The sequence below is a fragment of the Syzygium oleosum genome, unplaced genomic scaffold, assembly GCF_021117445.2.
Source record: "Syzygium oleosum isolate NSW1041296 unplaced genomic scaffold, Sole_v2.1 Sole_v2.25, whole genome shotgun sequence".
Classification (NCBI taxonomy): domain Eukaryota; kingdom Viridiplantae; phylum Streptophyta; class Magnoliopsida; order Myrtales; family Myrtaceae; genus Syzygium; species Syzygium oleosum.
In genome coordinates this window covers 2,557,648-2,585,218 of record NW_026607509.1, presented here as the reverse complement: position 1 = coordinate 2,585,218, position 27,571 = coordinate 2,557,648, and the positions used below count along the sequence as shown (strand labels likewise).

Genomic DNA, 27,571 nt, shown 5'->3' with positions numbered 1-27,571 from the left:
CAACGAGAAGGACCTAATTATTGAAGGTGGTCTAATATAATTTTCGCCCTGTGGCGACGCGAGAGCACACTCCCATGACAATCATCACGGTGATGGATGATTTGTAGCTGCGTGGGCCATGAGCCTATGACCAGTTTCCACAATCTCGCGGCGAAGCTGCAATCGTCTTCCGCCGTCAGATCGGCCTGCGATCTCTCCCTCCGCCTCGCCCGCGCCTCCCTCCGCCGCCTCCTCCTCCGCCCCCTCCGGTCCCTCCTCTCCTCCCTCTTCGCCCTCCGGATGGACGACCTCCTCGCCCCCGACGACCGCCTCTTCGACCTCGACCCCGGCTCCGGCTCCGGCTCCGGCTCCGGCTCCCTCCTCCTCTACGGGGACGCCGACGACGGCGGCAGCGGCGGCGGCTTCGAGGATGATCGCGGCGAGTCGGTCTACCTCGTGCCTTACAGGTGACGAGTTTGTGTTTGTTTTCGTTCCCTCCTCGTCGCTCTCTTTTCTGCTTTTTGTTTCGAACGCCGCGGCGAGGCGTGTTCTCCTTCTCTTGCGCGGTTCCTTGTGGCTTTCGTCGCGTTCGAGTGTGATCGGTGAGTGGTCTTGTGAGTTGATTGGCGTGTGTTGTCGCGTTCGGTTTGACCGTGTCAATGTCAGTGGTGCCGCCAATTCCTGTTGGACTGCTGAAAAGGAATCACTGGGGAAGTGAAGTGGTGGAGTCTTTTTTTTTTTTTTTTTTCGTTTTATCGCAATTCGACGGCCAAAGTGGGTCTAGTGGTCGTGTTCCCTTTGTTTTTGGCCTTAGAAGTGTTGGAAAGCGACCAAAGATTGTGTTTTTGCCCCTTCCTTTGCAAGCTCTGATGAGAATGAGCCACAGAGATGAATCTTCGGCGTTCTTCTAGTGGGATGAATTTCCATACTGATATCAGTGATAAGTTACTTGCATGCCCATTGTCTTTCAATTTAGTCACTGGGGTCTTTCAGAAGGGAATTAATCGAAAGGCGTGGCATGATGTAGTTCAACAGAGGAAAAGAATAATCGCGGCAAAGGAATTCTAGTATTTTTTTCTGAAAGTTTCACTGTTTACAGAATCCTCATCATCGAAGTTAGATTTGCAAGGTCTGTTCTTTCGTGAGATTTTGCATGGCAAAAATGTTGGAGCTGCTCCAAATTGTCTGAAGGAGTTCCTTATATCATTATATGGCGTATGCCAAAAGCTGGCCTACTCATATAAATGGCACACTACACGCGAAGCTATGGAAATTGATAAATGTCTTTCAAAGACAATGCTTTTCATACTTAAGTTGCTTTGGAGATGACATTGCTTCTGAAAATTAGTCCGGTCTCGTCAGCAATCGGGTTCATATAAAGAAGTATCGGCGACATGGTTATCTATGTATAATCGATGAATCTCTCCTCACCAGCAGAGCTTCTTAGTTTTCCAAGTGATGATTCCACTGTTTTGCTTCAGTTTTTGCGTAATGCTGCCCAAGAAATTTTATGCCTTTTATAGGCATGGAAAGAGGTTGTATTGAGCTCAGTTCACTGAAGGATGGATCTTTGCTTTCCGCATTCTCATCTTTTTGCCCCTAAATTTCAGGTGGTGGATAGAGACAAGGAACAATGTGAAGGAAGTAGTGGGTACCTTGTACACCACTACCTCAAAAGAAGATTCTGCCAAGCAGATCTTGCTGGAAATGAGTAGGGAAAACTACCATCAGAGTGATAATGAGGAAGAAGGGTTTTCAGGCGGCGAGTTTGCTTTAGTTCCTGAAGCAACATGGTTGCAGACTCTTAAATCGTGAGTTGACATATTTTTAATATGGTTTCCTTAAATGTGTGCTACTGAAAAAGGCGTTCTTTGTAAAACATGGTGAACTATGGCTACTTAGTCTCGCTAAAACTTATGTCACCGCGAAATGTTTTCAGTATAAAATACGGTTTGTTTATTGTTTTCAGTTTTTAAAATAAACTTCACATTAGTATTTTTTTGTTTGGTTAATACTTTTACATCGGTTGCATTGCTGAGATTTCACCTAGTTAGCTGAGGCAGTTACTTTTGATGTAACGTGGAATTCACGCTCTATGTTGGAGGCATATACTTTTTATATAATGTGGAGGTCACACCGTGTGTCGGCTTTAATAAGGGATATATGGTAATTAAAGCACTTAACCTTGGATTAATAGCACTATTCACAAAGTTAAGCTTGGTTGTTTAGGATTAAGCATAAGCAAAAGCACTTTTTTGCTTTATCGCCAAAAGAACCTTACCTGTCATCCAAATTTCAAAAAATTGAGAAAAAATTATATGCAGTTCTATATGTCAAAATTTATGTGTTGTAAAAGGTTCATGCATTTGGGGTTATAAAAAAGTTAAAGCGCTTGCATCAATAAAATAGAAAAGCAAAAAAGATATCCAGACATGCTCAAACTCAATGTTAGCAACTTCTAACCTCAAGGCATTCAAGAAGAATATCCTGGGCAATCTCAAGTTAACATATTTTCAAAGGGATAGCTCATAGCTTTCAAAATGGAAACACAACTTGCTGAGCACAGGGAAGCCAAAGTGAATTGCACACGCTTTTCCATCAGTAAACAAATGCCATCTCGTAAGCAGTGTGACCCAGCTGTGAGATGCGGAGGATAAGATGGATCAAGAAGACGAAGGAAGAGGAGGAACAGAAATATACGACTCTTTTGGAGGCCATTAAATCTAACTTTTGACAAGTGACATTTGCTGAAATGCATGATGAGACGCATCTAGTTAAACCCTCTTACAACAAGAACTGTACATAATTGGATAACTGCTACAAAATGAATGTGTTCTCCAAGAGAATTTCTGCATTGATCATGTCATCCTATGCTCATACCTTTTTCTTGTAGTTTTGTGGTTATACTTGCAAATTTATGGCATTGTGATGACACGTATGCATAAATAATGGATTTGACACTCTTGCATTTGCATGGCCAACCATCTGGCATGGTGATCAAGCATGTAATTTATCCTTTGGAAGCTGATGGTGTGAATAAAGGAACTGTTTCTTTAATTGGGATATGAATATATATACTAAATTAATATCCAAAAAAGAGTCTATAATCTAAATAAATAGGTTATGTGCCTAGCTTTCCTACAGCAGCAAAGTGTAAAAGTGAGAAGTGATGTGTGTAGCTTTTCTACAGGCACAGCGACTCTATTGGAGTGAATGATATCGGCACAATTGTAGCTGCAAAGAGCCAGATGCACGACGTGTTTCCTTTGCAGATCAGGCTTTCTGTTTCACAGGGAACAAAATCATTGAGAGCACGTATAAGCCTAATGGTGGGTTACCTCTTCCTAGCTACTCCTTGTGCTAATGGTGCTCTAATTACTGAGTATGCTCTTTAGTTGGGAATAATTATGCAATATGCTGCAAATTTATGACAGTTTATGGATTAGCTATATCATTGTTATTGACAGTATTGACAGTAACGGTACTTATTTTCATGTTTTCTGAGCATCTGTTACATGATCTCATTCCTTTGATATAATAAATTGTTGCTTTGACTCATTCCCTGCAGATATGAAAAATTTAATTTAAGATGCAGTTAGTCTTCTGGTAGTTACGGGGTTGGTAAGGGCTTGTGGATTTAAATAGACTAATTGAGTTAGCAAAGGATAATGATATTCCAACCAAAAAAAAAAAGATATTGATATGTTTGCATCACTAGCCAATGAATCAGGAACGGATTAGCTTGATTAAGCTAAATGGTATTTAGACTGTGCATGAACTTCAGATGAGGGAGAAGCATAGCAGACAGAATAATCACTAGTTGCTTTCACAGTTGAGAGTATGTTTTTGGTGAAGTATATAAATTCTGTTTTCTTTCAATGTATTTAGTGACTTGAAAAGCTTAATACTTCAATCCAGTAAGCAATCATGAAAAGCACCTTGTCTAAGTTTTTGATTTTCAAAGTGGGTGTTTTTGAAAGCATTTTTGTAGAATCCTAATCTCTGCATATGCAACCCGGAAATTTGTGACAGAAAAGGGATACTTTTGGGACTGGTTAAATTGAGGACATGCTTTGTCACAAGAGTAAACTTATACATGATAATAGGAGTAAACACAAGAGTAAACTTATACACAAGAGTAAACTTATACATGACTTACCAAGTTTTTTTCAAACATAAAAGTTGATTTGAAGTATGTCCAGTGCTTGATGGATAATTTCAAAATCTTGTAGTGGTTCAATGATGAACTGAATCTACCAATCAATGACCAATTGCCATTTGATTAAAGGAATGCTAATGTTAACAACAAGCATGTCTTTTCATTTCCTCTCTGTTACTTAAGGAAGTACTGAAGCCTTCTTTGAACCTGGTGTCCTGATTTTGCGGCCATCTCTTACTTTCCATTAATGAATCTTGTTTTTCCTGAAATCCTCTGTCTTGTTTGGTTGTTTATAATTGTAATCCTTTTACTTGCTCATGGTTGACAGCTCCTACAAGCACCATCTGCTGGAAAGAGCATGTGCTCCCAATGTCATACCTATTATTTGCTTTCAATTTACTTCTAATGGTCATGGATCTCTAGGGTCTTATGTTGTTTCATCATTTTTTAGAAGCTTTTTAACATGTTAAACTAGCTTTGAAAATGATGAGTTCCTGATGGAATTTTATATTCTGCTCTTGTTTGAGAATTGGCTTGCTTGCCTCTTTAACCAATGAATTAAAGCTAGATGTTAGCGCAGGAACTTTGCATCTTCCAGAATTTATTAAAGGAGAAGATGGAGTACAAGGCACATGTGACTCACTGAGCATGTTTTGTATTCCGATGCATAGTGACCACCCCCTTGCTTAGAAGTATCCTTAAGCTGCCTATGTCTCCCTCACTTACTCCTGCTTTCTTCCTTAAATAGCCCATCAACTTCGTTCCATTTGCCTTCATAGAAGTTGTGTTGTTGAAAGATGCATCATGGATAGTATGAAAGAAAGAAAGTGTATATGATAGGCTCCATTAAGTACTAGGACAAGATTCAGTGGCTGGAAAAGAAAAATACTACGACAAGTTTCAGTTAATGAAGGACTACAACAAGATGAACTTGTATAGGTGATTGTGATTGCAGTTAGCGGCGCAGAAGGTGCATAGCATCTAGCCCATGGTTCTTTGCCTTTCACAACACGAATGTTTGCCTGTTTTGCTTGATATCACGAGTGTCTTTCAGTTACAAATTATGGTCCGTATAAGAGTAACAACCATGTAAAATTTGTGGGTTGTGGCATCATCATGTAAGCAAGACCCAACTTAGTCCTGTCGGTTGACTTCACATCCCATCCCGATTGAGGAGTAAAAAAGTGTCTTTTTTCTTGTTTGCACCATTTAAAAATCCGAAAATTCCCAGTTTTTGCTCGTCTATACCATCTGTTAATGAAAATGAATGTACTTTTTCCAGGATAATCCTATTGAGTATTATAGGAAGGCCTGCAGTATTTTTCGACCCGGAACTGAGCTGGTAAGTTATTCAACATTCTTCTGGTTTTGCAGGTGAAGTGGTCCTAGATTGGTTCTTTGATGACTAACTTATAATCACCTTTGAACAGTTGCGCTTATGGGACTTCTCAGGGCAGACCACCTTATTTTTCGTGGATGATGGAAATGACTTTGCTGCTGACTCTCCTAGGCATTCAGGACAAGAGGTACATTTTTCAATTTGTTTATGTTTACTTAGTTTCCTGTTATGGTAATTGCGGTAGCTTCTGAAAGCAAAACAGCAGGATAAGCTTCTGTGCCGGTTGCACTATTTTGATTGCTGAATTATGTTGTCTTGATTAATACACCAAATAGCATTTTGTGTCTGAGCCATGAGTAGGTTTAGTGAAATTCCATTTAAGAGTTCTACGTCATTTAATAGTTGTCTATTGATAAAATGAGAATTATCTTGCTTGAGAGTTCTCCCCATTTTTGATGGTGAAATAGGGGACAAGGGGGTGCTGACCAGATAGGCTACAGCCACTCGAAACTTAAAGTAAAGTCCAATTGCAAGTTAGAGATGTACAATGTCTGAAGGATTGACTCGCCACTATAAGAGACTTAACATTTTGAATGATTAGCCTGTGATGGTAATGACTTTGAATATCATACTTTCAGCAATGCAACTTTACATCAGCCAATCTTATGTGATTAATCTTTGTAAAACAGTCCCAAGTTTAAATTGGTGATGGAATGGAAGAAGTGGTGTCGCTGGCATTTTCTTTGACCTCTTAAATAGAAGGTGAAGAAGAGTTCTTAATAGCTTCAGTTGTTCAAATATGTCATTAAAAGGTAATTCTTTGGTGTCATGAAGAGATGAGTTGAATGATATGGATTCTACACTCGAATGCAACATCTTAAAACCATGCTGGAGGTAAACCTCTTTGCTGACTAGTATCGGGTTTAATTGGTTGGACCTGCTGGCCACTTCAACTTAAGTGAGGTTGTCTAGTAATACTAATGTTTGTTTGGCTGTACTGATAAAGGAAAATCTTTGTTTTTTTTCTTTTTTTATTTAAAAAAGAAAAGCATTTTGATTTATAAAAAGTTTAGAAGAAATTTTGTACTGGTTTGCATGTTGATATATGTACATTTTGAAAGGTGGTAGGCAAACGTCAAATCGCGAGAGCCACAAGAAGATAAAAAGAAAACAAAAATATAAAGTAATGCCACCTAGTCAAGTTGGAGTGAAGGCTTGCCTGGATGTATTGCTTATTTAAGATTGGTTCGACTTTTCTCCCATGCACTGTCTTGGTTTCCTTGTAATGGGTGAATTAAGTTTCTTTGCCCTATTAATATTAAAGATAACTGCAACTCAATCAGCAAGAAGACACACATTTCCATCTTCTTCCATGCGCAGCCTTGGTTTTCTTGAAATTGGTGTAGTTTCTTTGCCCTAAAAATATTAGAGATAGCTGCAACGCAGTTGGCAAGAGTGCACACATTTCAAATGGGGTTGTGGGTGAGAATCCCTACACCAATGATGTCTTGTTTTGTTTAAAATACCTAGGTTTGGTCAATTGGCTTAGCTAGCATATCGGTGGCATTTGCTTGCACCTGAAAATGTCCAAGTTTTAGTTATTATCGACATGTGATAACTTGAAGAATTGACATCATGACGGTTTCGACAAAAGTAGAGTCGACAATCTCAGATGCAACTGTTAAAAAAGTAACCATTAACGTATTGGAATAAAACAATTGTCAACATAGTGGAGTCGAAGAAACCGTCAACGTAGTAGCATCCATGTTACCGTTTGGTAAATGTTCATAACCTCTGTTTGTAATATCCATTTGTAACTTCTCTTTGTAACCTCTTTTTGTAACATCTCGTAACCATTAGTAAGTTATTTCTTTTTTAGTGACTATTATTAACCTCCTTTGCAACCTTCGTTGATAACTGTCAATTGTAAGCTTTAAATAGCCACATTGTACTCATTGAAGTTGGTCAACTTCTGTTTTTGACTGGTCTTCACCACAAGCAGTATTAATTAACCGACTGGAGACCAGATGGGCTGCCAGTTTAATTATCTGATCTGGTATACATTGGTAAAATGTTAGATTACATATTTTTATGGCATGGGATAGAGTGATCTGATATGCATGGATATTCTGATCTCTAAGTCAAATCCTGCCTTCTTCTTCTTCTTCTTCTTTTTTTCTGGTAAGTGAGAAAAAAGTTATCTCTGAGTTCCAAGGGCTAGCGTGTATAATTCGGATTAACGGTAACCAGAACTTTGAGTAAAGCACATGATCTCCGAATAAGTTTGCTCCTTACAAAGAGTAATCATGCGGAGGTCCCTACTTCAAGCTCCCATATGTTGATAAAGTGAAGAATTCTAGATGCTATATTTGGTTTTATCTTTCAACAATTTCTAACAAGAAAACTGTTCATTCTCGTGTGACATTTGCACATATTGAGGATACTGCTTTTAGTTCTTAGCCGTTTATTGTATACAAGTTTGCTGATCTTTGCATAGGAAACCCTCTTTACATATATTTTTGCTCATTATTCTAGATTTTGCTGGAATTACAAGTCCATGGTTTGTCCAAGAATGGCATGCAAAGGAGGGAGGATGATACAACATTTGCCGACTCTAGAATGGGGGGTACCTTTTCTAGCGGCATATTAAGGTTGAATGGGAGCATTGACATCTTACAACCGTATGGTAGAACATATGGCTTATCAGAATCTGATGGTTATCACAGAGAGACTGGCCTTCTGGGCCTAAAAGGACTCCAAAATCTTGGTAATACTTGCTTCATGAATAGTGCTATCCAGTGCCTTGTTCATACGCCAAAGGTTGTTGACTATTTCCTTGGAGATTACAGGAGAGAAATAAATTCCACAAACCCTCTAGGAATGCAGGTTGGCCTACTTGACAATTTACAGTAGAAGAAAGTACTACTTGGTAATAATGCAATCTTTTTACTCTCCCATCTGTAGTAATAGCTTCTTCTCCAGGGAGAGCTTGCTTTGGCTTTTGGAGAACTTTTAAGAAAGCTATGGTCTCCAGGAATTAACCCTGTTGCCCCCAGAGCTTTCAAATCAAAACTAGCGAAGTTTGCTCCTCAATTCAGTGGCTATAACCAACATGATTCTCAAGTTAGTTGCATCTTCTTGCTCTTCAGATGTGGGTGTTTGCATGAAATTTTCATGAACTTGTAAATTGATGGAACATTGACAAACTTGTATTCAATGTTCAAGTTTTTGAAATATGTAGGGTAATCAAAAGATTTGTCTGAATCTCAAGTTTTTTATCTAGGAATTTCTTGCTTTCTTGTTGGATGGCCTCCATGAAGACTTAAACCGTGTAAAGCAGAAACCATACATAGAGATGAAAGATGCGGCAGACCGTCCTGATGAGGAAGTTGCAGAAGAATATTGGCAGAGTCATCTGGCACGAAATGATTCCATCATTGTAGATGCGTGTCAAGTAAGTTTTTTCATGGCTTCAGGGTTTCCTAAAATTCAAAACATCATCCTATTGCTTATCTCCTTGGTGCTCCAAAGAGAATTTTCCATGAAATGGTTAGATTATGGCATAACTCAATGACGCTGTTGGTAGCTTTTAGACTGAATAAGAACGTTGCAATTTATGCTTCTTCAGCTGAAAATGGCTAATCTTCAATTATTCTTAACTAATTGACTTATGCTGTTATAGGGTCAGTTTCGGTCAAAGTTGGTTTGCCCTATGTGCAAAAAGGTGTCCATTACCTTCGATCCATTTATGTACCTATCACTGCCATTGCCTTCAACAACAATGCGCTCGATGACTGTAACTGTAGTAAGTACTGATGGGGTTGCATTACCATCTCCTTTAGCAGTATCAGTTCCCAATTGTGGAAGTTTGAAGGACCTTACACAGGCTTTGAGTGTCGTATGTTTCCTAAGGGATGATGAAACCCTGCTGGTGGCTGAGGTATGTAGTTGTATCTTGCATATTTAAGTGGGATAATATGTCGAGGCATTTAATTTAATAATCCCTATCTTTCTTCCGCTTAAGCAGTTTCGTGTGGGGCATAGAAGTGCTCTGCGTGATCCTTGTCCTGGGAAAATTTGATTCGCAAGCAGGCCTATCTTAAAGGCTATACATGATTTTTGATCTGGTCGAATCGGATTACTCCTCTACATTCTAAGTTCTACTTACATGACCTAGACGATAGTCAGATGATGTTGAATCTAGTATAAATATGGCACATATGTTTGTGTCTGTCTTTCTTTTGTGTCCACGGAAGTGTGTTGCTTCTTACTTGGTCTCATACATGCTTGGATTCTTTCATATAGTTCTGTAAAGGGAGAGAGAAGATGTCAGAAAGAATAACTTTTTTGAAGTATTATCCCACATCGATTGACAACGGGTCTTAAATGCTCTTTATATTCACGTGGTCTCCCTCCACTAAATAGCTTAAGCTTTTGGGTTGGACTTTCTAATATGGTATCAGAGCCAATGCTATTCCTTTCGCGAATGTGCGTCGTCAAAATTTCACGTGCTGCTCGTGATCCGGCTTGCACGTGAGTGGGGGTGTTGAAGTATTATCTCACATCGATTGACAACGGGTTCTAAATGCTCTTTATATTCATGTGGTCTTCCTCCACCTAATAGCTTCAACTTTTGGGTTGGACTTTCTGTCAAACTTCATTGTAACTACTGAATCCTGTTGATTTCTAGGTATATAATTACCGCATTCTTCGGTACTTGGAGGAACCATCTGATTCAATAGACTTGATCAGAGATGATGATCAAATTGTTGCTTATCGCTTACCAAAGGGTTCAGAGACATCAGTTCTTGTTGAGTTCATGCACGAGAAGGCTGAAAGGTATGCTTAAAACATGTTTGCCCATTTGAAGTCCTGTTATTTCTTCTGGCCAATCGAACATCTGATTATGCCACAAGTACCATCCAGCTACTCTCTGAGCCTCTATTATTTATTTCTGGTAATTTGAAGTTTATGGTAAGATTTTCTGTAGAATTTCTTGTGATGTTTTCATTGAAGGGATGATCTAGTATCTTGTTTCCAGGATTCATTGTCTGATTGTTTTATTTATGTTCTGCAATTATTTGATTGCCAGGGATAATTATTCTGGGAGGGCAGAGCCTCGGATGTTTGGCTTTCCTCTCGTGGCAAGGCTTACTGATATTTCATGTGGATATGATGTTCGGCAAGCATTTCTCAAGTTGATCAACCCATTCCTTAAGCCCACAGAAGATTCATCATATGATCATGATGATGCTGAGCATTCTGTTTCTGCTTGTGAAGATTCCGAGATGGAGGATACTCAGAGCCCCTGTGACACAGAATCAGATGCTGAAATGGTGGATGGTCCAAATGAGTTTGAGCTTTTCTTAGAAGGCTCCTCCAAGTTAAGGATGTCTGAGCCAATAGTTGTCTCAAGGGCTAGGAGGAGCTTAAGAATTCGTGCTTTTTGGCCAGAGCAAATGCTTGAAAAATATGATCTGTGCTTCCTTGGTTCTTTGCCAGAGATTTATAAGCCCCAGTTGTTTAACAGGAGGCCTCCAGAGTCTGTTTCCCTGTACAAATGCCTTGAAGCCTTCTTGAAGGAGGAGCCTCTAGGGCCAGAGGACATGTGGTTAGTCTGTGTCTTTTTTTTTTTTTTGTAATAGCTTCTGCTGTTGCATCATCTAAACCTTTTTACCGATTGTACATCTCGAAGACGGTAGCACACTGTTAAAGCATATGGAGTTTTGTTTTTGGTTAACACGAGGCGAGGAGAAAGTGGGGGAATCTGACTTGAACCCACATCTTATACCTGGGAATTGGGTGGCCTCACCAGCTGGGCCAACCCTTTGACTCGAAAGCTGCATCATTTGGGTTGATGCTCTGCAGCTTATTTGCAGTTACTTTTGGCCTTCCCCATTGTCACATCTTCATTTGTCTACTTGAAAGAACAGATGTGCTGGCAAATGATATATCTTATATTTACGTTTATTCAAATGACGATTAACATAGATATGTTTTGAGGTGTTAAATGTTGAAGTTCTATGTGAATTAGGTACTGTCCAAGCTGCAAACAACATCAGCAAGCCAGCAAAAAGCTGGACCTTTGGAGATTGCCTGAGATTCTGGTTGTTCATTTGAAAAGGTTTTCATACAGCCAGTTCCTCAAGAACAAACTCGAAACATTTGTCGACTTCCTCATCGAGGATCTTGACCTTTCAAGTTACATTGCTAACAGAAGTTCTCCTTCCTCCTGTCGCTACGTGTTGTATGCTATTAGCAATCACTATGGAGGATTGGGAGGTGGTCATTATACAGCATTTGTTTATGTAAGTGTCTTTTTCTCCTCTAGGTAAATTCATGATTTTCTGTTTCCTTTGCATCGAGGAATTTCTCCTAGATTCTTTGTAGAATTTGTTGCAAAAGCAGAGTCCGGATGAATCTTAATGTATACGTTAGAAAAAGTATGTTGAAGCTAGTTATTCAGAAGGCTTTAGTGCAACCTAAGGAATCGTATGTTTGGACCACAACATTTTAATGTCTACTTGTTCATTTAATTTTTTGTTTGGACTTCCACCATTTACAAAATGTCCGTGGCCTTTTTGTGCAGCGCAGAAGTTTCTACTAGTGTGTTTAATGTAGTTAGGGAAGTAAAGACAGTGGAAGCAGCCAAATACAAGGCAAGAATTGAGAAATTGAAGCCGGAACAGAGAATAGACACTGTAGGGTTTAGCGAAGTCAACAATGTTTATTGAAAAAAGAAAAAACTGACGAAAAAGTGATTAAAAGATCTATTGACACTATAATTACATACATAAGATGATATCAAGCCTTAATTTAACACGACCACTTCTGATTTCTTGCACCCAACCTCATTAAAAGTCAATGATGGCATGAGCACTTATTAACCTAATAACATAAGCAGAGACTTAAATAAGAAGAGAACCTTTAAATTCTAAAAATGATTAATGCTCTTGTATCCTTCTCCCAAGGTTGGAAACACTCGGGCGCGGTGATAATAACCTTTGACAGATTCAGCATATATCTCGTGATCAATCTCCTTCATCCCCTTTTCAGAAACCATGGACTTTCTGCAGCAAATTCATCCAACCGTTTCACCATGAACTTTCTATAAATATCATTCTTTTAAGTCAATGTCGCCTTTTGTTTTTCCTGATTGGGAAAAACTTGACCTCGAGTTCTGAGATGTGGAATCATCATACGTATCTACACGATCTTAATCCTTCTAGTCGCTCTTGAAATCTAGTGAGAACTTGCAGAACAAACTAATTTAATAAATTTTCTAAATATTTGGTATCACAATATCATTTTTCACGACAGATTGCTTCTTTATTTTGTCCTTGATTTCTCTTTTATCTTCTTCACCATTCCATATGCTTGTTCCTCTTTCTTTGTAGCATAAATCCTAGCTGGACAGTCATGAGCTAAATGAACCAATTCTTCACAAAAGAAACATGCAATATCAATGCTCTCGTGCTTCCTTGTTTTTTCTTCTGATAGCTGTTGCAACCGTAAGGCTTTCATGAATGACGGACATGTAATTTTGCGTAAGGAAAGACTAGATAAAGGAGAGAAACATTTAATACTACTACAATATGATTATGATCCTGCATCAGCATTATATTTGTAGTCTTGTTCTTTTCTGTTGTGTCAAATCTTGTCTCTAATTGACATTGATGATGGACTTTTTTATCCAGTTGTATAATGGTCGCTGCCTTACCTTGAATTCAACTTAGATCCTTCCTTAGTATTCACAAATACTGGCCGATAGTTCAGTAATTTTTGGTAATTATCAACTAAACTGATTTTAATCCACCTTAGTCATTCCTGGTCAGTTCTTTGGGGGAGATTTATTGCTAGAGAAGGGGTTGTTTTGATACCTATAGTCATAGCAATTAAACGGGTCTTCTCTCCTCTCTCTCTCTAGTTCTTGTGCAATTTTTCAGCTTGCAAATCTGTCTTCTCTATACCCACAGTTGCTTGAGACTCGTGATTCTGTGTCAAAAACTCATTCCAATATGATCGTTTCATCTCAGTTCTATATGCATTTTCCGCATGCTTGAGCTTGGTTTTGTTTGGGACTCATGTAAGCTTATCACCATCCTCCGTGTTTTTAATTTTTCTGCAAGCTCAGTTGTGTTCATACTGGCACCAGATTGTAGAGTTATAATAATTGTGAGAACCTCGATTGACAAGCTCTTTTCTCTGGCCTACATTGTTTAATTCGTGGAAACTCCAATAATCTGCAGCATGGGCACAATCGATGGTATGAGTTCGATGATGAGAGGGTCTTCCCTATTAATGAAGAAGGGATAAAGACATCTGCTGCTTACGTCCTTTTCTACAGGAGGGTCCCAGCAGCATGACTGGTGGATATTGTTGCAGATGTACAGTTGTTCATAAGTGATAACATCAGGCAGGTGCAATGAAGAGCCGCCTATACTCTGCCATATCCTCTACTTTTGAAGAGCTTTGGACGGCATACATTACTATTTTTACAGTACAGCTTGGAATACAAGAGAATTCAAAGGAAGAGTGGAAGCATAGAAGATTCGACACTGTACAGCCCCTGAAAACTGCAAGTGTTCTGATTTATTCGATTGGGGTAGTGTAAATACATTTGATTGACAGAAAAAATAAAGCTGAAACATCATTTAACCTTTCCAAGTTGGAAGAAGGCCAAATAGAAAATCGATGCTGTTTTAGTTTGCGTCCATGAGCTATCTAATTGTTACTGTGAAGAACCGGAGTGGCATGTCCTGCTTGCTCGGTTCTGGTTACCATAAGACGCGAGTAAAAGAACCGGGTTGGCTAGGACCAGGAGGTTACATTCTGGACTATATTATGCACGAGTAGCTATTGCAGATGGTTAAGTTAGTTTTTTGGGGATGGTCTTTTTTCCCCGTTTCATTCTGTTGTCCCATCTTGCTTTTGAATCTAACGAAGGACTAGCGTATACAACGTAAGACCATAATGGTCTTGTGTTCTTACTGTAATCACCTCTTTTTCCAACACCTCCTAGGGTTCAAGGATTCAAACTCAGCCTCTTTTGGTGTTGAAGAAAGGTAAGATGCTCCTCATGTCAAAGTCAAAGAACTAGATCTCTTCTTCCCTCAAAACAAAAGTGCATCATACGGCAAAGGGTTGACGGTACCTAGCCGCGGTCTCATGGACTCTTTCCAAGAGCTCTTTTTCTTCATCTTTCCAGACGGCCACATTGGTGGGGCTCTCCCAACTTTCATCGGGCATACTTTCATTCTCGGGTCTCTTTCTCTTTGTCACCTAGTCTCGTATGCTTTTTCGGTAGCAATTATGAGGAAAAATAACACAAATAGTCTCTGAATTTTGGTTCAATATGTAATGTGGTTCTTGAACCTTTAATTTGTTCAATGTGGTCCCTACACTGTAGTCAAATGCGCAATGTGGTCCCTGAACTTTCGATTTGTTCAATGTGGTCTCCGGACTTTTGGTACATTTCCAATTGAGTCTCCGAACTATATGAAAATGTTCAATGTCGTCCTTGAACTTGAATTAATGAAAGGATAATATTAAACATTTTCGTATTGTTCGGGGACTAAGTTGAACATATACCAAAGTCTATGGACCTTATTGAATAAATTAAAAGTTTATGGATCACATTGTACATTGATCCAAAATTTAGGTACCACTGATGTCATTATCCTTAATTATAAGGGCGGGTTACTTCTAGAAATGCAGGTTGGGGACATAGAAAGATCAAAGTCCCATTCATTCAGGTCCACCGAGCCTCCAAAGTGTCCCTTTCGACTTTGATCAAACCTCAGGAAGAAGCCACGACCAAACTAAACTACCAAAGCCTCCATTGGAACGATGATAATGCCGTGTCTTTCAGGCAAGAAAGAGAGCCACAAAACCGATGGCTTTCATCTCCAGAAACTGTATTCACCATCCTTGTTTTGAAAACTATTGAAGTATTATCCCACAACGGGTCCTAAATGCTCTTTATATTCATGTGGTCTCCATCCACCTAATAGCTTAAGCTTTTGGGTTGGACTTTCTAACATGGTATCAGAGTCAATACTATCCCTTTCGCGAATGTGCATGGTAAAAATTCCATGTGAACGTGCGATGTCAAAATTTCACGTGTTGTCAAAATTTCACGTGTTGCTCGTAATCCGGCTTACACGTGAGTGGGGGTGTTGAAGTATTATCCCACAACGTGTCCTAAATGCTCTTTATATGCATGTGGTCTCCATCTACCTAATAGCTTAAGCTTTTGGGTTGGACTTTCTAACAAAAACCGACTCACGAGTGAATCGATTGATTGTGTTCCGGGAATACATCGAGTTCCTCGATGCAAAATTCCACGAGTTTTTCAATCTAAGTGGACACTATGATCGAACCAACTAGCATCTATTAGTCTTGGGGATTGGTTGAGCTCAGGAGAGAATTTTAGGAAGTCATCGAGTGATCTTATGCTTCTTCAAAATTTCGATCGAAACAACGGGAAACAGACAACAATTAAAAAGGCGAATGCCCTTGCCTATTGGAACACCAGCCTTTATCCCGGAAAAGCAAAAGAGTACCTACAACTGATTGAGGATGGGAGCGGATGAAAGGTCTGTTCTATCGACCTAATTCTTACTCTGATCAAGAATAAGAATTAGTTGTATTCTCCTTCCAAGTACTTCCTTTCCTCCTCAGGGGTGCGTTTGTTTTGCGAAAAATGAATGATTTGGAAAATATTTTCCTAAAAATAACCATTTACAAAAAATGAACGAACAAAAAAAAATCCCATAATCCGTGAATATATTTTAGACTTAAATTGTGAATAATAATGGAACATTTATATTAACTGATTATTTTAATCATCCAAGCGATTATTTTAAAGAAAATTATCATTCATTTTTCGCCATAATCAATAGAATTTGTTGACCAACTATCATGCACAGGTCAAACTTGGACAGTGTAAGAAGTTATGTTCTATTGATTTTCTCTACTTTTGAATTGCATCACCGTCTTTGACCAGAAAAGGAAAAAATTGCATCACCGTCGTAGTCATAGACTCAACATACCGATGTTTAATTTGGTATTTTACTAGTCCTGTTCTGAAGAAGGTCAGCAAGAAACCCTTCCAAGGCTCCTGTATCATCTCCCATCGAACATGTCATAATGGATTATTTGCTTATTTCGTAAAAAAATAAATAATTTAAAAAATATATATTTTTAAAATGATCGTCTGTATCTCTTGAAATAATTAGTCAATAGAAATGTTTCATTATCGACAACGATTTACATCTAAATATTTTCGTGAATGATGGAAATTATTTTCGTCTATTCAATTTTGTAAGTGATACAATTAATTGTTTTAAGAAAATATTTTCAAATCATTCATTTTTCATGAAACAAATGCATCCTAAATAAAAAAGAAAGGGATTCAATGCCTTCCTTTCCTTTTTTTTTTTGGGTCCTTTTTTCAGGCAAAACATGAGTCCTCATTGTTGTTACATCAAGATGTTTAGCGTGAATTTAAGTTGTTTTCTCAGTTTCTGAATCTGTGTATTGAAAATCGAATCTGACAGTAGGATTCGACAAATTACCTAAAAGTAGTATTTCGTGTTTATCTATTATAAGACATGATGTTTTCATGTAAGCGTTATGATCATGGAAAATGAAATCTTAATTTTCGAGCGCATGTGATGTTACCTATGCATGAGAACATCTAATTTTTCGTTTATTTTGCTAAAACAAAAGATTACGTTCAAATTAAAAATCACAAATATTTATATGTCATTATCATTGCCTTATAAAGTGTAAAGTTCACATTTAATTATGCAGTGACTATCAAAATACAATCTTTAGCATTGCTTAAGTTGATGAATACATATTAGATCACAGATTTGCATCGACTCACTTGTAATTTCAGAAAATTAATGAATCGCCTAACGGGTGCGTACCGCTAAGGTCACGAATCCGTACGAATAGAGAATGATATGATGTGGACAACTATGCGAGCCCGTCAACTCTGTCACAAAATTGGCTAGAATCCCAACCTCCGCACTGAAGTCCACGTGAAAGGGGGTTCATCTATCGAAATCAATGGCATTAATTATTCGAGCACCAAGTACCATTGCATAGTCATTACTCCCTTCTCTACTGCTCTCTTCTGTACCTCGAATGATAGTTGACTCAAGAATGACGTTTCTTGCTTAATTTGGAAATGCACATCTTTAGAGTTTCTGTGGGACTTTGGCTTGTCATAAAGTGGGGGGAAGGATCTTACCATACGAAAAGTATTTATGACGGAGAGAATCGGAGATGAGGACAATCAAGTTAATGCTTTCGCAATGCCCAAGGCATTCTTTGTTTTTAGGAAATGTTACATTTTTTAGAAATGTTCTTCGGAAAGTCATCCGAGAAAATGACGGTAAATGTCTGATATTTAGCTGAAGCCTAAAAATAAAATGAAAAATATTTTTCATAATTTAGTATGAAAAATCTGATTTGATTTTTCTCAACAGACATGCATTATTTGGGTGCTAATAACTTACGGATGGACAAATTGAGAACCGGGTACAGGCACTAGGGTCCTAGATCTGGCCTTGATGGACCCTGACCCGGGCTCTGAGGATCGTGACACAGGCACCTAGGTCCTGGGCTCGGCCTTGATGGACCAAGGTGCGAGCACCGAGTACTAGGCTTAGCCTCTATATAAATGAGCAAGGGCATCGTGGTTCTGAGCCCGGCCTTAATAGACCCAGGCACAAGCGCCGTGGTCCCGAGCCTTGGCCTTGATAAATCCCAGCTTAGCAATAGGGACCCAAGCCCAAGCATCGAGGACTTGTGCTTGAGTACTGGGAACTAGAGCTTGAGTATCGGGGACCCAGACACAACCTCTGTGGGCCTGGGCCAGGGTGTTGGGATTTAAGCTTAGGTATCATGATCCCGCTCTTGGCCTTTTATGGACTTGAGCCCTGGTGTCGTGACATCGGGTAAGGCATCGAGGCTTTAGGCCTAGCCTTGATGGACCCAAGTGGGCATCGGGGGCCCAAGTGCGGACACCGGAGTCCCAGGCACGGACACGGGTGTCCCGATTTTGACCTCAATGGACCCAAGCGCGGGGCTAGGGACTCGGACATAGGCACCAAGGTCGCAGGTTGGCCTCGATAGACCGGACCAGGGCATCGGAGACCTGGTCCTGGATGCCGAGGACTCGGGAACCAACGTTGGGATTTTCTTGCCCAAGCATAGAGTTTTGAGTCTATTTTGAAAAATGATTTTCGATTTTTAAAGAAGAAGTCATTTTCTTGAATTTAATGACAGGTTTTCGTTGACTAAGTATTTTTAGTTGACTCATCTTCTTTAAGTAAACTAAACGTCAGAAAATGAGGAAAATGTTTTCTGCGAAACAAAGTCTAAGTATCAAACTCAACTAATGTTCTCCTTCTCTACACCTTTCCCAACTACTCCTACTCTTTGTTTGATAAGAAGGGAAAATTACACAAATGTTCCCTAAACTTTGGCTAGATGTGCAATGTCGTCTTCGAATTTTTAATTTCTTCAATGTGGCTGTCCCTAAATTTTGGCCAAATGTGTAATGTCATCCCTGAGCTTTTAATTTGTTCATGTGGCACTGAACTTTTGGTAAATATTTGATCTAGTCCATATAATTTTTGAAAATATCCAATGTATCATTCTATTAATTCGAGTTAACAGAATTTGCTAATATGGCTTCCAACCTGGTACGTTTGAATCGTGCAAAAAAAAAAAATAACGTTACACATGGATCATCCACATATGATGTTCAACTCAAATCAGGATATAATAATTCACGTCATCAAAAACCATTGATAATTATTTTTTCAAATTGAACAAATTAAACAAATTAAAAGGATTATATGCAAACAATTCAAGTGTAACGTGTTTTTTGTCCACCGTTCAAACTCACCGTATTGGAAGCCAAATCAACAAATTCCGTTAGTTTGAATTAATGAAGGATTACATTTAATATTTTCATATAGTCCATTAGAGATCATATTGAATAAAGTAAAAGTTAATAGACGACATTGCACATTAAGCTAAAGTTTAAATATTATATTGAACAAATTAAAAGTTAAACACACGTTAAATATTAGACTAAAATTCAGGAACTATTCGTGTGTTGTCATTTTGTTAAAAAGTGACCTCGAGAGATTTATTAAATCATAAAAAAAAAAAGATTGCAAGTCGGGAAAGCAGGTACTATTCTTGGTAACACAGCACAATTACACCTTAAAATCCGAATATGTTCTTACTTAGCATGATCGATGTGCGGACCGCGGAAGGCGTACGCAATAACTGTGTGGGGTCAAAGCAGAGGCGTAGCTTCTTCTTCTTCTGCCGTGTGGATCGCCATGACAACGAGGCGTCGACCCCCATCACTGCCACCCTTCGCACCTCCACGTGTTCCTGTCTCCCCTCTTCAATGCGAGTCCCGATCTCTCCGTCCCAGAGCGAGCGAACGAGCGATCGTGCGTGCAAGAAACGAGTACACACACGCACGCCCGCACGCCCGCCTTCCACTTCCTCAAAGTTAATGAATTTGTCCCAACCGTTCTTCTGGGTCACCCCACGTTAAATTCCCACTTCTGTAATTTGCGGAATCTCTCTCTCTTACCCGCGTCGTTGGTTTCTTGTTCTTTCTCTGTGGGGTCCCACTTGGAGTTGTTATAGCACCAGCTGTACCTTACCCTTGTGCTGAAGCCAAGTGACTCAGCTACCTTGCTTGCTTTTTGTTTATTCCGTGATTTGACCGTATCTATATTCTCTCTCTCTCTCTCTTTCCATTGAGGAAGGATTGGTGGGTTCCATTCGAATTCATCGGTAATTCTGCCCTCTGTCTGGTGTTCGTTAACTTCGATACCGGCACATGTTCCATAGCCGTCTGGGCGTTCGAGCAGCCGGTGGCTCTTGTCCCTCCCTTTCTTGACACGAGTAATCGAGTGATCCATAGCTGTCGAGATCGGGGAAAGCCATTTTTGGAGCTGGGTAGTTGGTGGGTGGGTGGTGATTCCCCAGTTTCTGCGTGAGTAACTTTTGGGCTACTGAGAGTGGTTGCTTGATGCTTGGCTTTCTCTTCTTTTTCTCTTTTGGGTCGGTTGGCTTTGTGCTTTGCTTGTGTGATCAGGCTCTGTTTGAATTCTTGGTGCTCTCATCTGGCTCGCTTCAGGTGGTCTACTAATGGGGTACTTGAATTTATTTTTTGGGATGAGAGTTTTTGCGATTTAGCTGGTTGTTATATTTTTGCTAATGGGAGCTGGATGAAATTATACGATTTGGATTTGGAATGGTAGGTTAATACTGGTCCAACGGAGCAACTAGAAGGTTTCAGTGTTTTTCAACAAAGGCGTGTTCGTAGGACCGCAAGTTGGGGACTTTGAAAGTTTTCAAAGTCAACAATTATTGCAATTCTACATCATTTACTATTCTAGAATAATATTGTTGATCCAGTCATGTTTCTGTCTCCATGTTGGCTGTGATGCAAGTTGTGAGAACTCTCGCACAATTATGATAGCTTTTTATCAGAAACGTTCATTGTGGTGCTGAAGTCGAGATAATTTGGGATGGTTTCGAGTGCAGGAGGTGATTGTGAATTCTGTTTGAGGTTCATGGTGCACAAGAAGGCTTGAAAGTTCTGATTCCGGATCTAGTTTTTCTGGAGATGCAAAGATGGGCACAAGTGAAAGAATCACCAAGTACAGGGATAGGCTCGATAGGACTCTGGCATCTCCTGATTTGACAAATGCAGACACGCTTAAAAACCTGGTGAAAGATCATCTCCAACGTTCTTCACTGGAAGAAAATGAAGGTAGAAACTCTATGGCGGGTTCTTGATGACGTTAGTGATTTGTCTTGTGTGCTATTACTTGGCCTTTTTCGTGAAGGATGCTGTTTGAGAAGGTTGATCTGGATTTTACAATTTCTGACACTGAGGCAATTTGATTTTTGAAGTATGTACTGAGATTCTACTGGAGAGGAGGACTAAGGAAGTCTCTCATTTTCTGGATATGTTGAGAAGTGCTTCTGTTGGCAGTGACGGATCAAAAGCTTCTCAAACGTCACGTGCTGAATGGAAAGTATGTAAAATGTAATCTTTCGGTTTGTGAGCAATCTAAAGTTTTTCCTTAGTCCAATTTACTTGATTGTGAAATTCTATCTCAAACATCTTTTCTCTCAATTCGTCTGTCTTTGTAGAAAACTTGTTCAGTTGAGTGACCTTTGTTCCAGAATAATCTGATCATCATTTCTACGTCTCTCAATCTTTGGGCAATAAGCTTTACCTTTGCATAGCTTGTGCAAATTGTAGGCTTGTCTCGTAGTTGCAAGATAGCATGTTACTATTGTTGCTTTGGCTTTCTTTTGATCCAAAATTCTTCATGTTTATATGTCTTTACAAAACTTGGAGGCATTTTTCGGACAACATTTGAGCCAACGTGTACTGTTCTGTTGCTTTAATGTTTTAACTCCTCCCATGATAAAAAGATCTCTTATTCAACATTTAGTTGATTTTCATTTTTCATATTTATTCTTTGGAATAATCCACCTTTTGGAAGCTATGAACTTCTGATCGATATGATGTTGATGTGAGTTCTCTCCATTTGACAGTTAAAACAAGATAATGAGGAGTTCCGAGTTATGTATCGAGAAGGACCCGAAGGAACTCCATACCATACATTACTTGTAGAAGGCTATGTGGATGGCCCCATGGATACTTGTAAGTTCGACATAATTCCCAGAGACTCATGCTTTGACCACATAATTACATACAAAGAAGAAGCTGAGCATACTCGATAGTTTTGCAGGTTTATGTCTTTCATGGGAGTCCGCCCTGTATAAGAAGTGGTAAGAGTTTTCCGCATCATCACTGTCTCGTGTTGATTCATTTTTAACGCATTATTTTTAGTAATGATTATCCAGTTATCTATTTTGTTTTACTATCTTGCTTCTGCTTAGGAGATTCTTACACATTGACATCTGGCTTAACAACCTAATGCTTTTTAGAGAACAATTTTTATGCTTTAGCAACAAAAAGAGTATACAATGTAAATATATTGAAGAACAAGGAAGAGAAATTATTGGGGCATGGGGGTTGCTCATGTACTGGGTAACATGTGTTCACATGCAATAGGAACCAGTAATATGTGCGTCTTTTCTTTGTATTTGCCAAAAGCATGCGTAGGCTTGCAATCCTACTGTTTAAGAGAGGGAGATTATGAATTTGCCTAGGTTTGTAATACAAATCTGCACCATTTTAACGAATGATCTAGAACTGGAACCTTAATCAGGAGTAGCTTCATAAACTAACAGATGAATCACTTATAGTGAATGCTTGTAGTTTCTGTTTCAGAATACCTAACTTTGCAATGTATAGATGGATGCTTGGAGGTTGAAGCAAATGAGATTTCATTGATTGCATTAAGTTGAACACTATAACCATTAGACCAAAACATGGAATAAGCTATTTGAGCTACATAGATGACAGTCTCGGTTTGATTTATGGCTTTCCCAGGTGGCCCCAGTATACTATGCCAGCCTTCAAAATTACTTCTAGTAAATGTCTCCAGAAGATCCGTATTGGAGAACAGATATCATCAGTGAGGTATTTCTAGATCTTGCTATTGAAGGACATACTATAATTCTTCTCTCCTTCATAGTTTTGATATCTTCCATGGTTGTTTTTGTAAGAAAGGGTGAAGGTGTCATGGCCACTGTCAGCTAGGGAGGCTATTGTGCACTTCTTTGAGTTCGAGTACTTCCAAGATGACCTAATCATCGTAATCTTGAACTCGGTAATGATTATTCTAAACTCAACGGTCAAGTTCAATGAGATTATTCCTTTCTTGTAGAAGTCAGTTACCTTGAATTTTGGCATTTTTCACGATTCTTATCATGTTTACAATTTCCGTTAGATATCCGAAACAGAGAAAATCGACAAAAGTACTCATGGGTACACTGGAGACATGATACCCGAGGCAAAAGATGTGACAAGGATTGGTGTGATTGGAGGATTTGCTTTACAAAAGGTGACTCCTGAAAGAAGTTATTTTCGGTAAGCATTGATAAAGAGCATACTGCATACAGTACTCAAATTATCCCGTGGATGACTAAGTAGCTATATTGATTTGGCCAAAAAGAGAATCTAAAGAGTAGCTACATTGGAGTTCTGTTGGTGAAAGATAAAAGGTGAATGATGCAGTCAAGAACACATAGAACCGAAGTTGATTTGCTGGTGTGAGACACCGTAAAAAGCGCAATTCAGAAATTTCTGCTAGTGACTTTTTTTGTATGTAATTAAGAGACTCTACATGAGTTGTAGATTTGAACTACAAATATAGCCTACATTGACAGTGGGAAATTTCAGCAAAAAAGAGGGGAAATTGGAGATAAAAGATTACTCTCCAACAATACCATGTTTAGAGGTGGGAAGAAAGATGATTAGGTGCAATAAAGATATAAGATCAAAAGAGTAGCTCTTCTGCCTCTCTGTTCCTGTAGAACAGTGATTAGGCTCACTTCTATTGCTAATTCTCTCCTTGAATTTACGACCTCTAATTGTTCTGACTTCAACTTTTGCAGTACGATTGCAAACGTGGACTTAAAGCTGGATTTTGTTCCTCCATCCCTCATAAACTTTATAGCGAGGCAGCTCATTGGCAGTGGGTTTAGACTCTATCAGAAGGTGTGTCAGGGAGCCCCTTTCTTTGGCTAGTTTGACATTCATTATTTTCTTTTGTGGAGCAAAAAATGGAATGGCAAACCTCAGCTAAAAGGACTTGATGATTAAAGAAAAATAATAACACACGTAGAAATGGATAATGAATTAATGAAGTGACAGGTGCTATTGATAATGTCCATCAGCAAAGCTTTTGACAATTCCTGCATATTCCATAGTCAGTAGATTCACCTTTGCTACATATTTCAATCTGTTGTATACAGGCAGTTGCTTCTGTATTCAAGTCGGATGAAGATTTTAAGCAGGCTTTGAACGACCCTCTGTATGATCGAATACGTAAAGCTTTTTATAGTATGAATCAACAAAATGGAGGTCTGGAATACAATAAGCTGGAGGACAAGGCAAAAGTTCTCATCCACGAAGATATTGTAGATATTGCGGAAGATGACATAAAGGATGTAAATCAAGATATTCCAATCGATCAGAGTGCAGGAGAATTTCAGCCAAATGATGAACTGCCTCAATATAGCAGCAATTATGGTGAAATCGAGGAGGTGAAGAGTGAGGAAGGCATTGAGGGAGGTAATGATCTTATCATTAACCCTTCAAATGGAGATGTGGGGGAGATGTCTTGCCTAGATCGCAAAAAAAAAGTTTATATCCGTCCTGAGGTGGAAGAAGCTCTTGGGACGTTGGAAAAAGTGATATCTATAGTTCGACAACATGGATTGAATGCACATAACTGTTCACCGTCGCAAGATCTTGAAATAAATGCAGTTGGGGTTTCAATCTCAGAAAAAGTTGGATTCATTTCAAAGGATGACATTGGTGCTGAAGAATTAAACAGAGAAACCATAAAGAAGTCTACAGAAGAACAGAGACTAAGCTCTGGCACTCACAGTTTGAGGTAATTACAATGATCAGGCAGTGTCACGCCTTGCTTATGGTTTCCTGTTTTCTTAATCTACACTTTCGCGGGTGTGATAGTCATGGGCCGCAATGAAACTTCGACAACTTTTTCACCATGAAGGCATTAATTTGTGGTTTGCCCTGCATTAATGAAGATAGACAGATACATAAAACTATTTAGTTGTGTATCGGTGCCAGCTCATGATTTTCTCCCGAGATAGGTTGCTGATGTTGAGTGTTTTTGGCGACTTCTAATAAACTTAAAAGATAGAATTCTTGTAAGTAAAAGTATATTGTCATCGGGTGGTGTTTGCTGTGCGTGCTAGGTCCCCCCCTCTCTTCTAGTCTGAGTTCCAAGAGCGTGGTAATTGCAGGGATAGGAAATCAAATTCTAGTGCCACAAGGGAAGTAAGTCACAGCAAGGTAGTACCAGCTTCCCCGGAAGAGAGACTCTTGGCTCCTCATCAGATTGACCAGGTCGTTGCTTCATATTCTCTCGAGAGTGGGAAGATGGAGGCACCATTTTCGAACTCAACCACGAGCGACACCAAAGAGATGACCATAGGGCCAGAGAGGGCAGACAAAAATGGCATAGATGCAGAGAATTCGTCCAGACGATGGAGAAGATACAGGTTATGTTGTTTCCACCCACTTCATGGACATTGATGGGGATTCACAGGATAGAATGTTTGGTTCCGCTTGACACCCTTCTCCGTCAGAAGTTCACATGCGAGCAGAGTTACTTTCTTTCTACATGTGTTCGCCTTTCCTTTCGCTTTCCCCTCTCTTTTTTAAGGAAGACAGAGCGGCAAACTTTCCGGGTCTTCTTGTGGCCAATCACAATCATGTATTATGACGAGAAACCTCAGGGAACTATATGTTCAACAATTTCGGTTTTCAATGCTATTTTTATGATATATGAGACACAACACGAGCATTCATTGTCTAAGAGTTTCTGGTCTGGCGGTCTGAGTAATGGGATTTCTGGATTCAGCAGCTTATGGTCACCACCTTCTTTGTCGTGGCAGGAGATTTTTCTTCTTTTTGGGTCATCCCAGAATAATGGGATGAATCCTGAATCACCACCTTCCTTGAACTCTGCGAAGTTGTGATCATCCTACAAAATGGTCACAGTCTCACCGATTCAGCGTTTCTCACTTCTTCAACAAGGCCTTAAGACTCGGACCAAAAAACAGTAACAAGGCCTTAAAGAGGTTTTTCGACTCTAAGGAGTGGAAACACATTAGAAGTGTTGCGAGAAAGAATGTACCTATTTAAAGACATGAATTTGAATTGCTGTAAGATAACAAAAAAGAATTTAAAAGTGATATGAAAATAAAATAAAAAATCTTGTTTCGAATTAATCCTTATATTCAATGATTGTGTGAATAAAGTAAGCATTTTGACGAAATTTAATTGCTCGACACAAATAATCCTTGAACTTTGATTTGATGCGCAATGTGATCCTTGAGCTTTTAATTTGTTCAATATAATCCATGAAATTTATTCTAATGTGCAATATCGTTATTGAATTTTTTTTTTTATGTTTTATCTAGTCACCAAACTATATAAAAATATTCAATGTTGTTCCTGAAATTGAATTAATGAAAGGACAATATCGAACAAATTTGCAATTTAGGTTGCATATTGCGCTAAAGTTCATGGACCACATTAAATAAATTAGGGTTAATATCACGAAAAATCCTAAGCTGGTACATTTTTGACAATTTTACCCAAAACTATTTTTTTGACCATAAAAAACCCCAAACTGGTACACTTGTGACAAATCTACCCCGAACTATTTTTTTGACCACCAAAAACCCCAAACTGGTATACATGTGACAATTTTATCCCGAACTAATTTTTTAATATTATTTTTTATTTTTCGAATTTTTTTATTTTTTATTTTTCCTTTCTCTTCAACCTCTGGCCGGTCCGGCGATCGGCCATAGGCGGAAGCCGGCGAGGTCGGCCCCGCCGGCTGCTGGCGAGGCTCGACCTCGCTAGCGTTGGGCGAGGTCGGCCTCGCCTTGCAACGGCGAGGTCGACCTCTCCGTTGCAGGGCGAGGCCGACCTCGCCCAACGCCGGCGAGGCTGACCTCGCCTTGCAACGGCGGGGCCGAGCCCTGCGCCGAGATCGGCGAGGCTCGACCTCGCCGTTGCGTGGCGAGGCCGACCTCGCCCAACGCCGGCGAGGCTAACCTCGCCCGCACACGGGCGAGGTCGAGCCTCGCCGGATCCGGCGAGGGCTCGGTCCCGTGCGCCGGCGAGGCTCGACCTCGCCGTTGTAAGGCGAGGCCGACCTTGCCCAACGCCGGCGAGGTCGAGCCTCGCTAGTGGCCAGTGGGGCCGACCTCACCGGCTTCCGCCTCTGGCCGGTCGCCGGTCCGGCGACCGGCCAGAAGTTGAAGAGAAAGGAAAAAAAAGGTAAAGAAAAAATAAAAAAAATTAATAAAAAATTCGAAAAATAAAAAATGATATTAAAAAATTAGTT

The 27,571-nt window shown here is 39.5% G+C and overlaps 2 protein-coding genes across 5 annotated transcripts; both read left to right on the top strand.

The window, feature by feature from the left end:
* Positions 1-46: 46 nt before the first annotated feature.
* LOC115671384 (ubiquitin carboxyl-terminal hydrolase 8-like) lies at positions 47-14,144 on the top strand. Its single transcript, XM_030592928.2, has 13 exons — positions 47-446; positions 1,590-1,790; positions 3,170-3,308; positions 5,421-5,480; positions 5,569-5,664; positions 8,013-8,363; positions 8,460-8,600; positions 8,761-8,931; positions 9,160-9,417; positions 10,168-10,316; positions 10,570-11,088; positions 11,512-11,785; positions 13,727-14,144. The coding sequence occupies exons 1-13, from the start codon at positions 97-99 to the stop codon at positions 13,841-13,843; spliced, it is 2,826 nt and encodes a 941-aa protein (XP_030448788.2). The 5' UTR covers positions 47-96; the 3' UTR covers positions 13,844-14,144.
* A 5,852-nt stretch (positions 14,145-19,996) lies between these two features.
* LOC115671385 (uncharacterized) lies at positions 19,997-26,026 on the top strand. 4 transcript variants are annotated; one of them, XM_030592931.2, is made up of 11 exons: positions 19,997-20,501; positions 21,070-21,303; positions 21,447-21,571; positions 22,101-22,209; positions 22,298-22,337; positions 23,005-23,094; positions 23,185-23,284; positions 23,405-23,544; positions 24,072-24,174; positions 24,432-25,075; positions 25,452-26,026. In XM_030592931.2, exons 2-11 carry the CDS (start codon positions 21,165-21,167, stop codon positions 25,741-25,743), a joined length of 1,782 nt encoding a protein of 593 aa, XP_030448791.1. In that variant the 5' UTR covers positions 19,997-20,501; positions 21,070-21,164; the 3' UTR covers positions 25,744-26,026. The 4 variants fall into 4 exon arrangements, with proteins under 4 accessions (XP_030448791.1, XP_056158822.1, XP_056158824.1 ...); XM_056302847.1 differs by having other exon boundaries at positions 19,997-20,520; positions 21,075-21,303; XM_056302849.1 differs by lacking the exon at positions 19,997-20,501 and adding an exon at positions 20,646-20,664 and having other exon boundaries at positions 21,075-21,303.
* Positions 26,027-27,571: the final 1,545 nt, after the last annotated feature.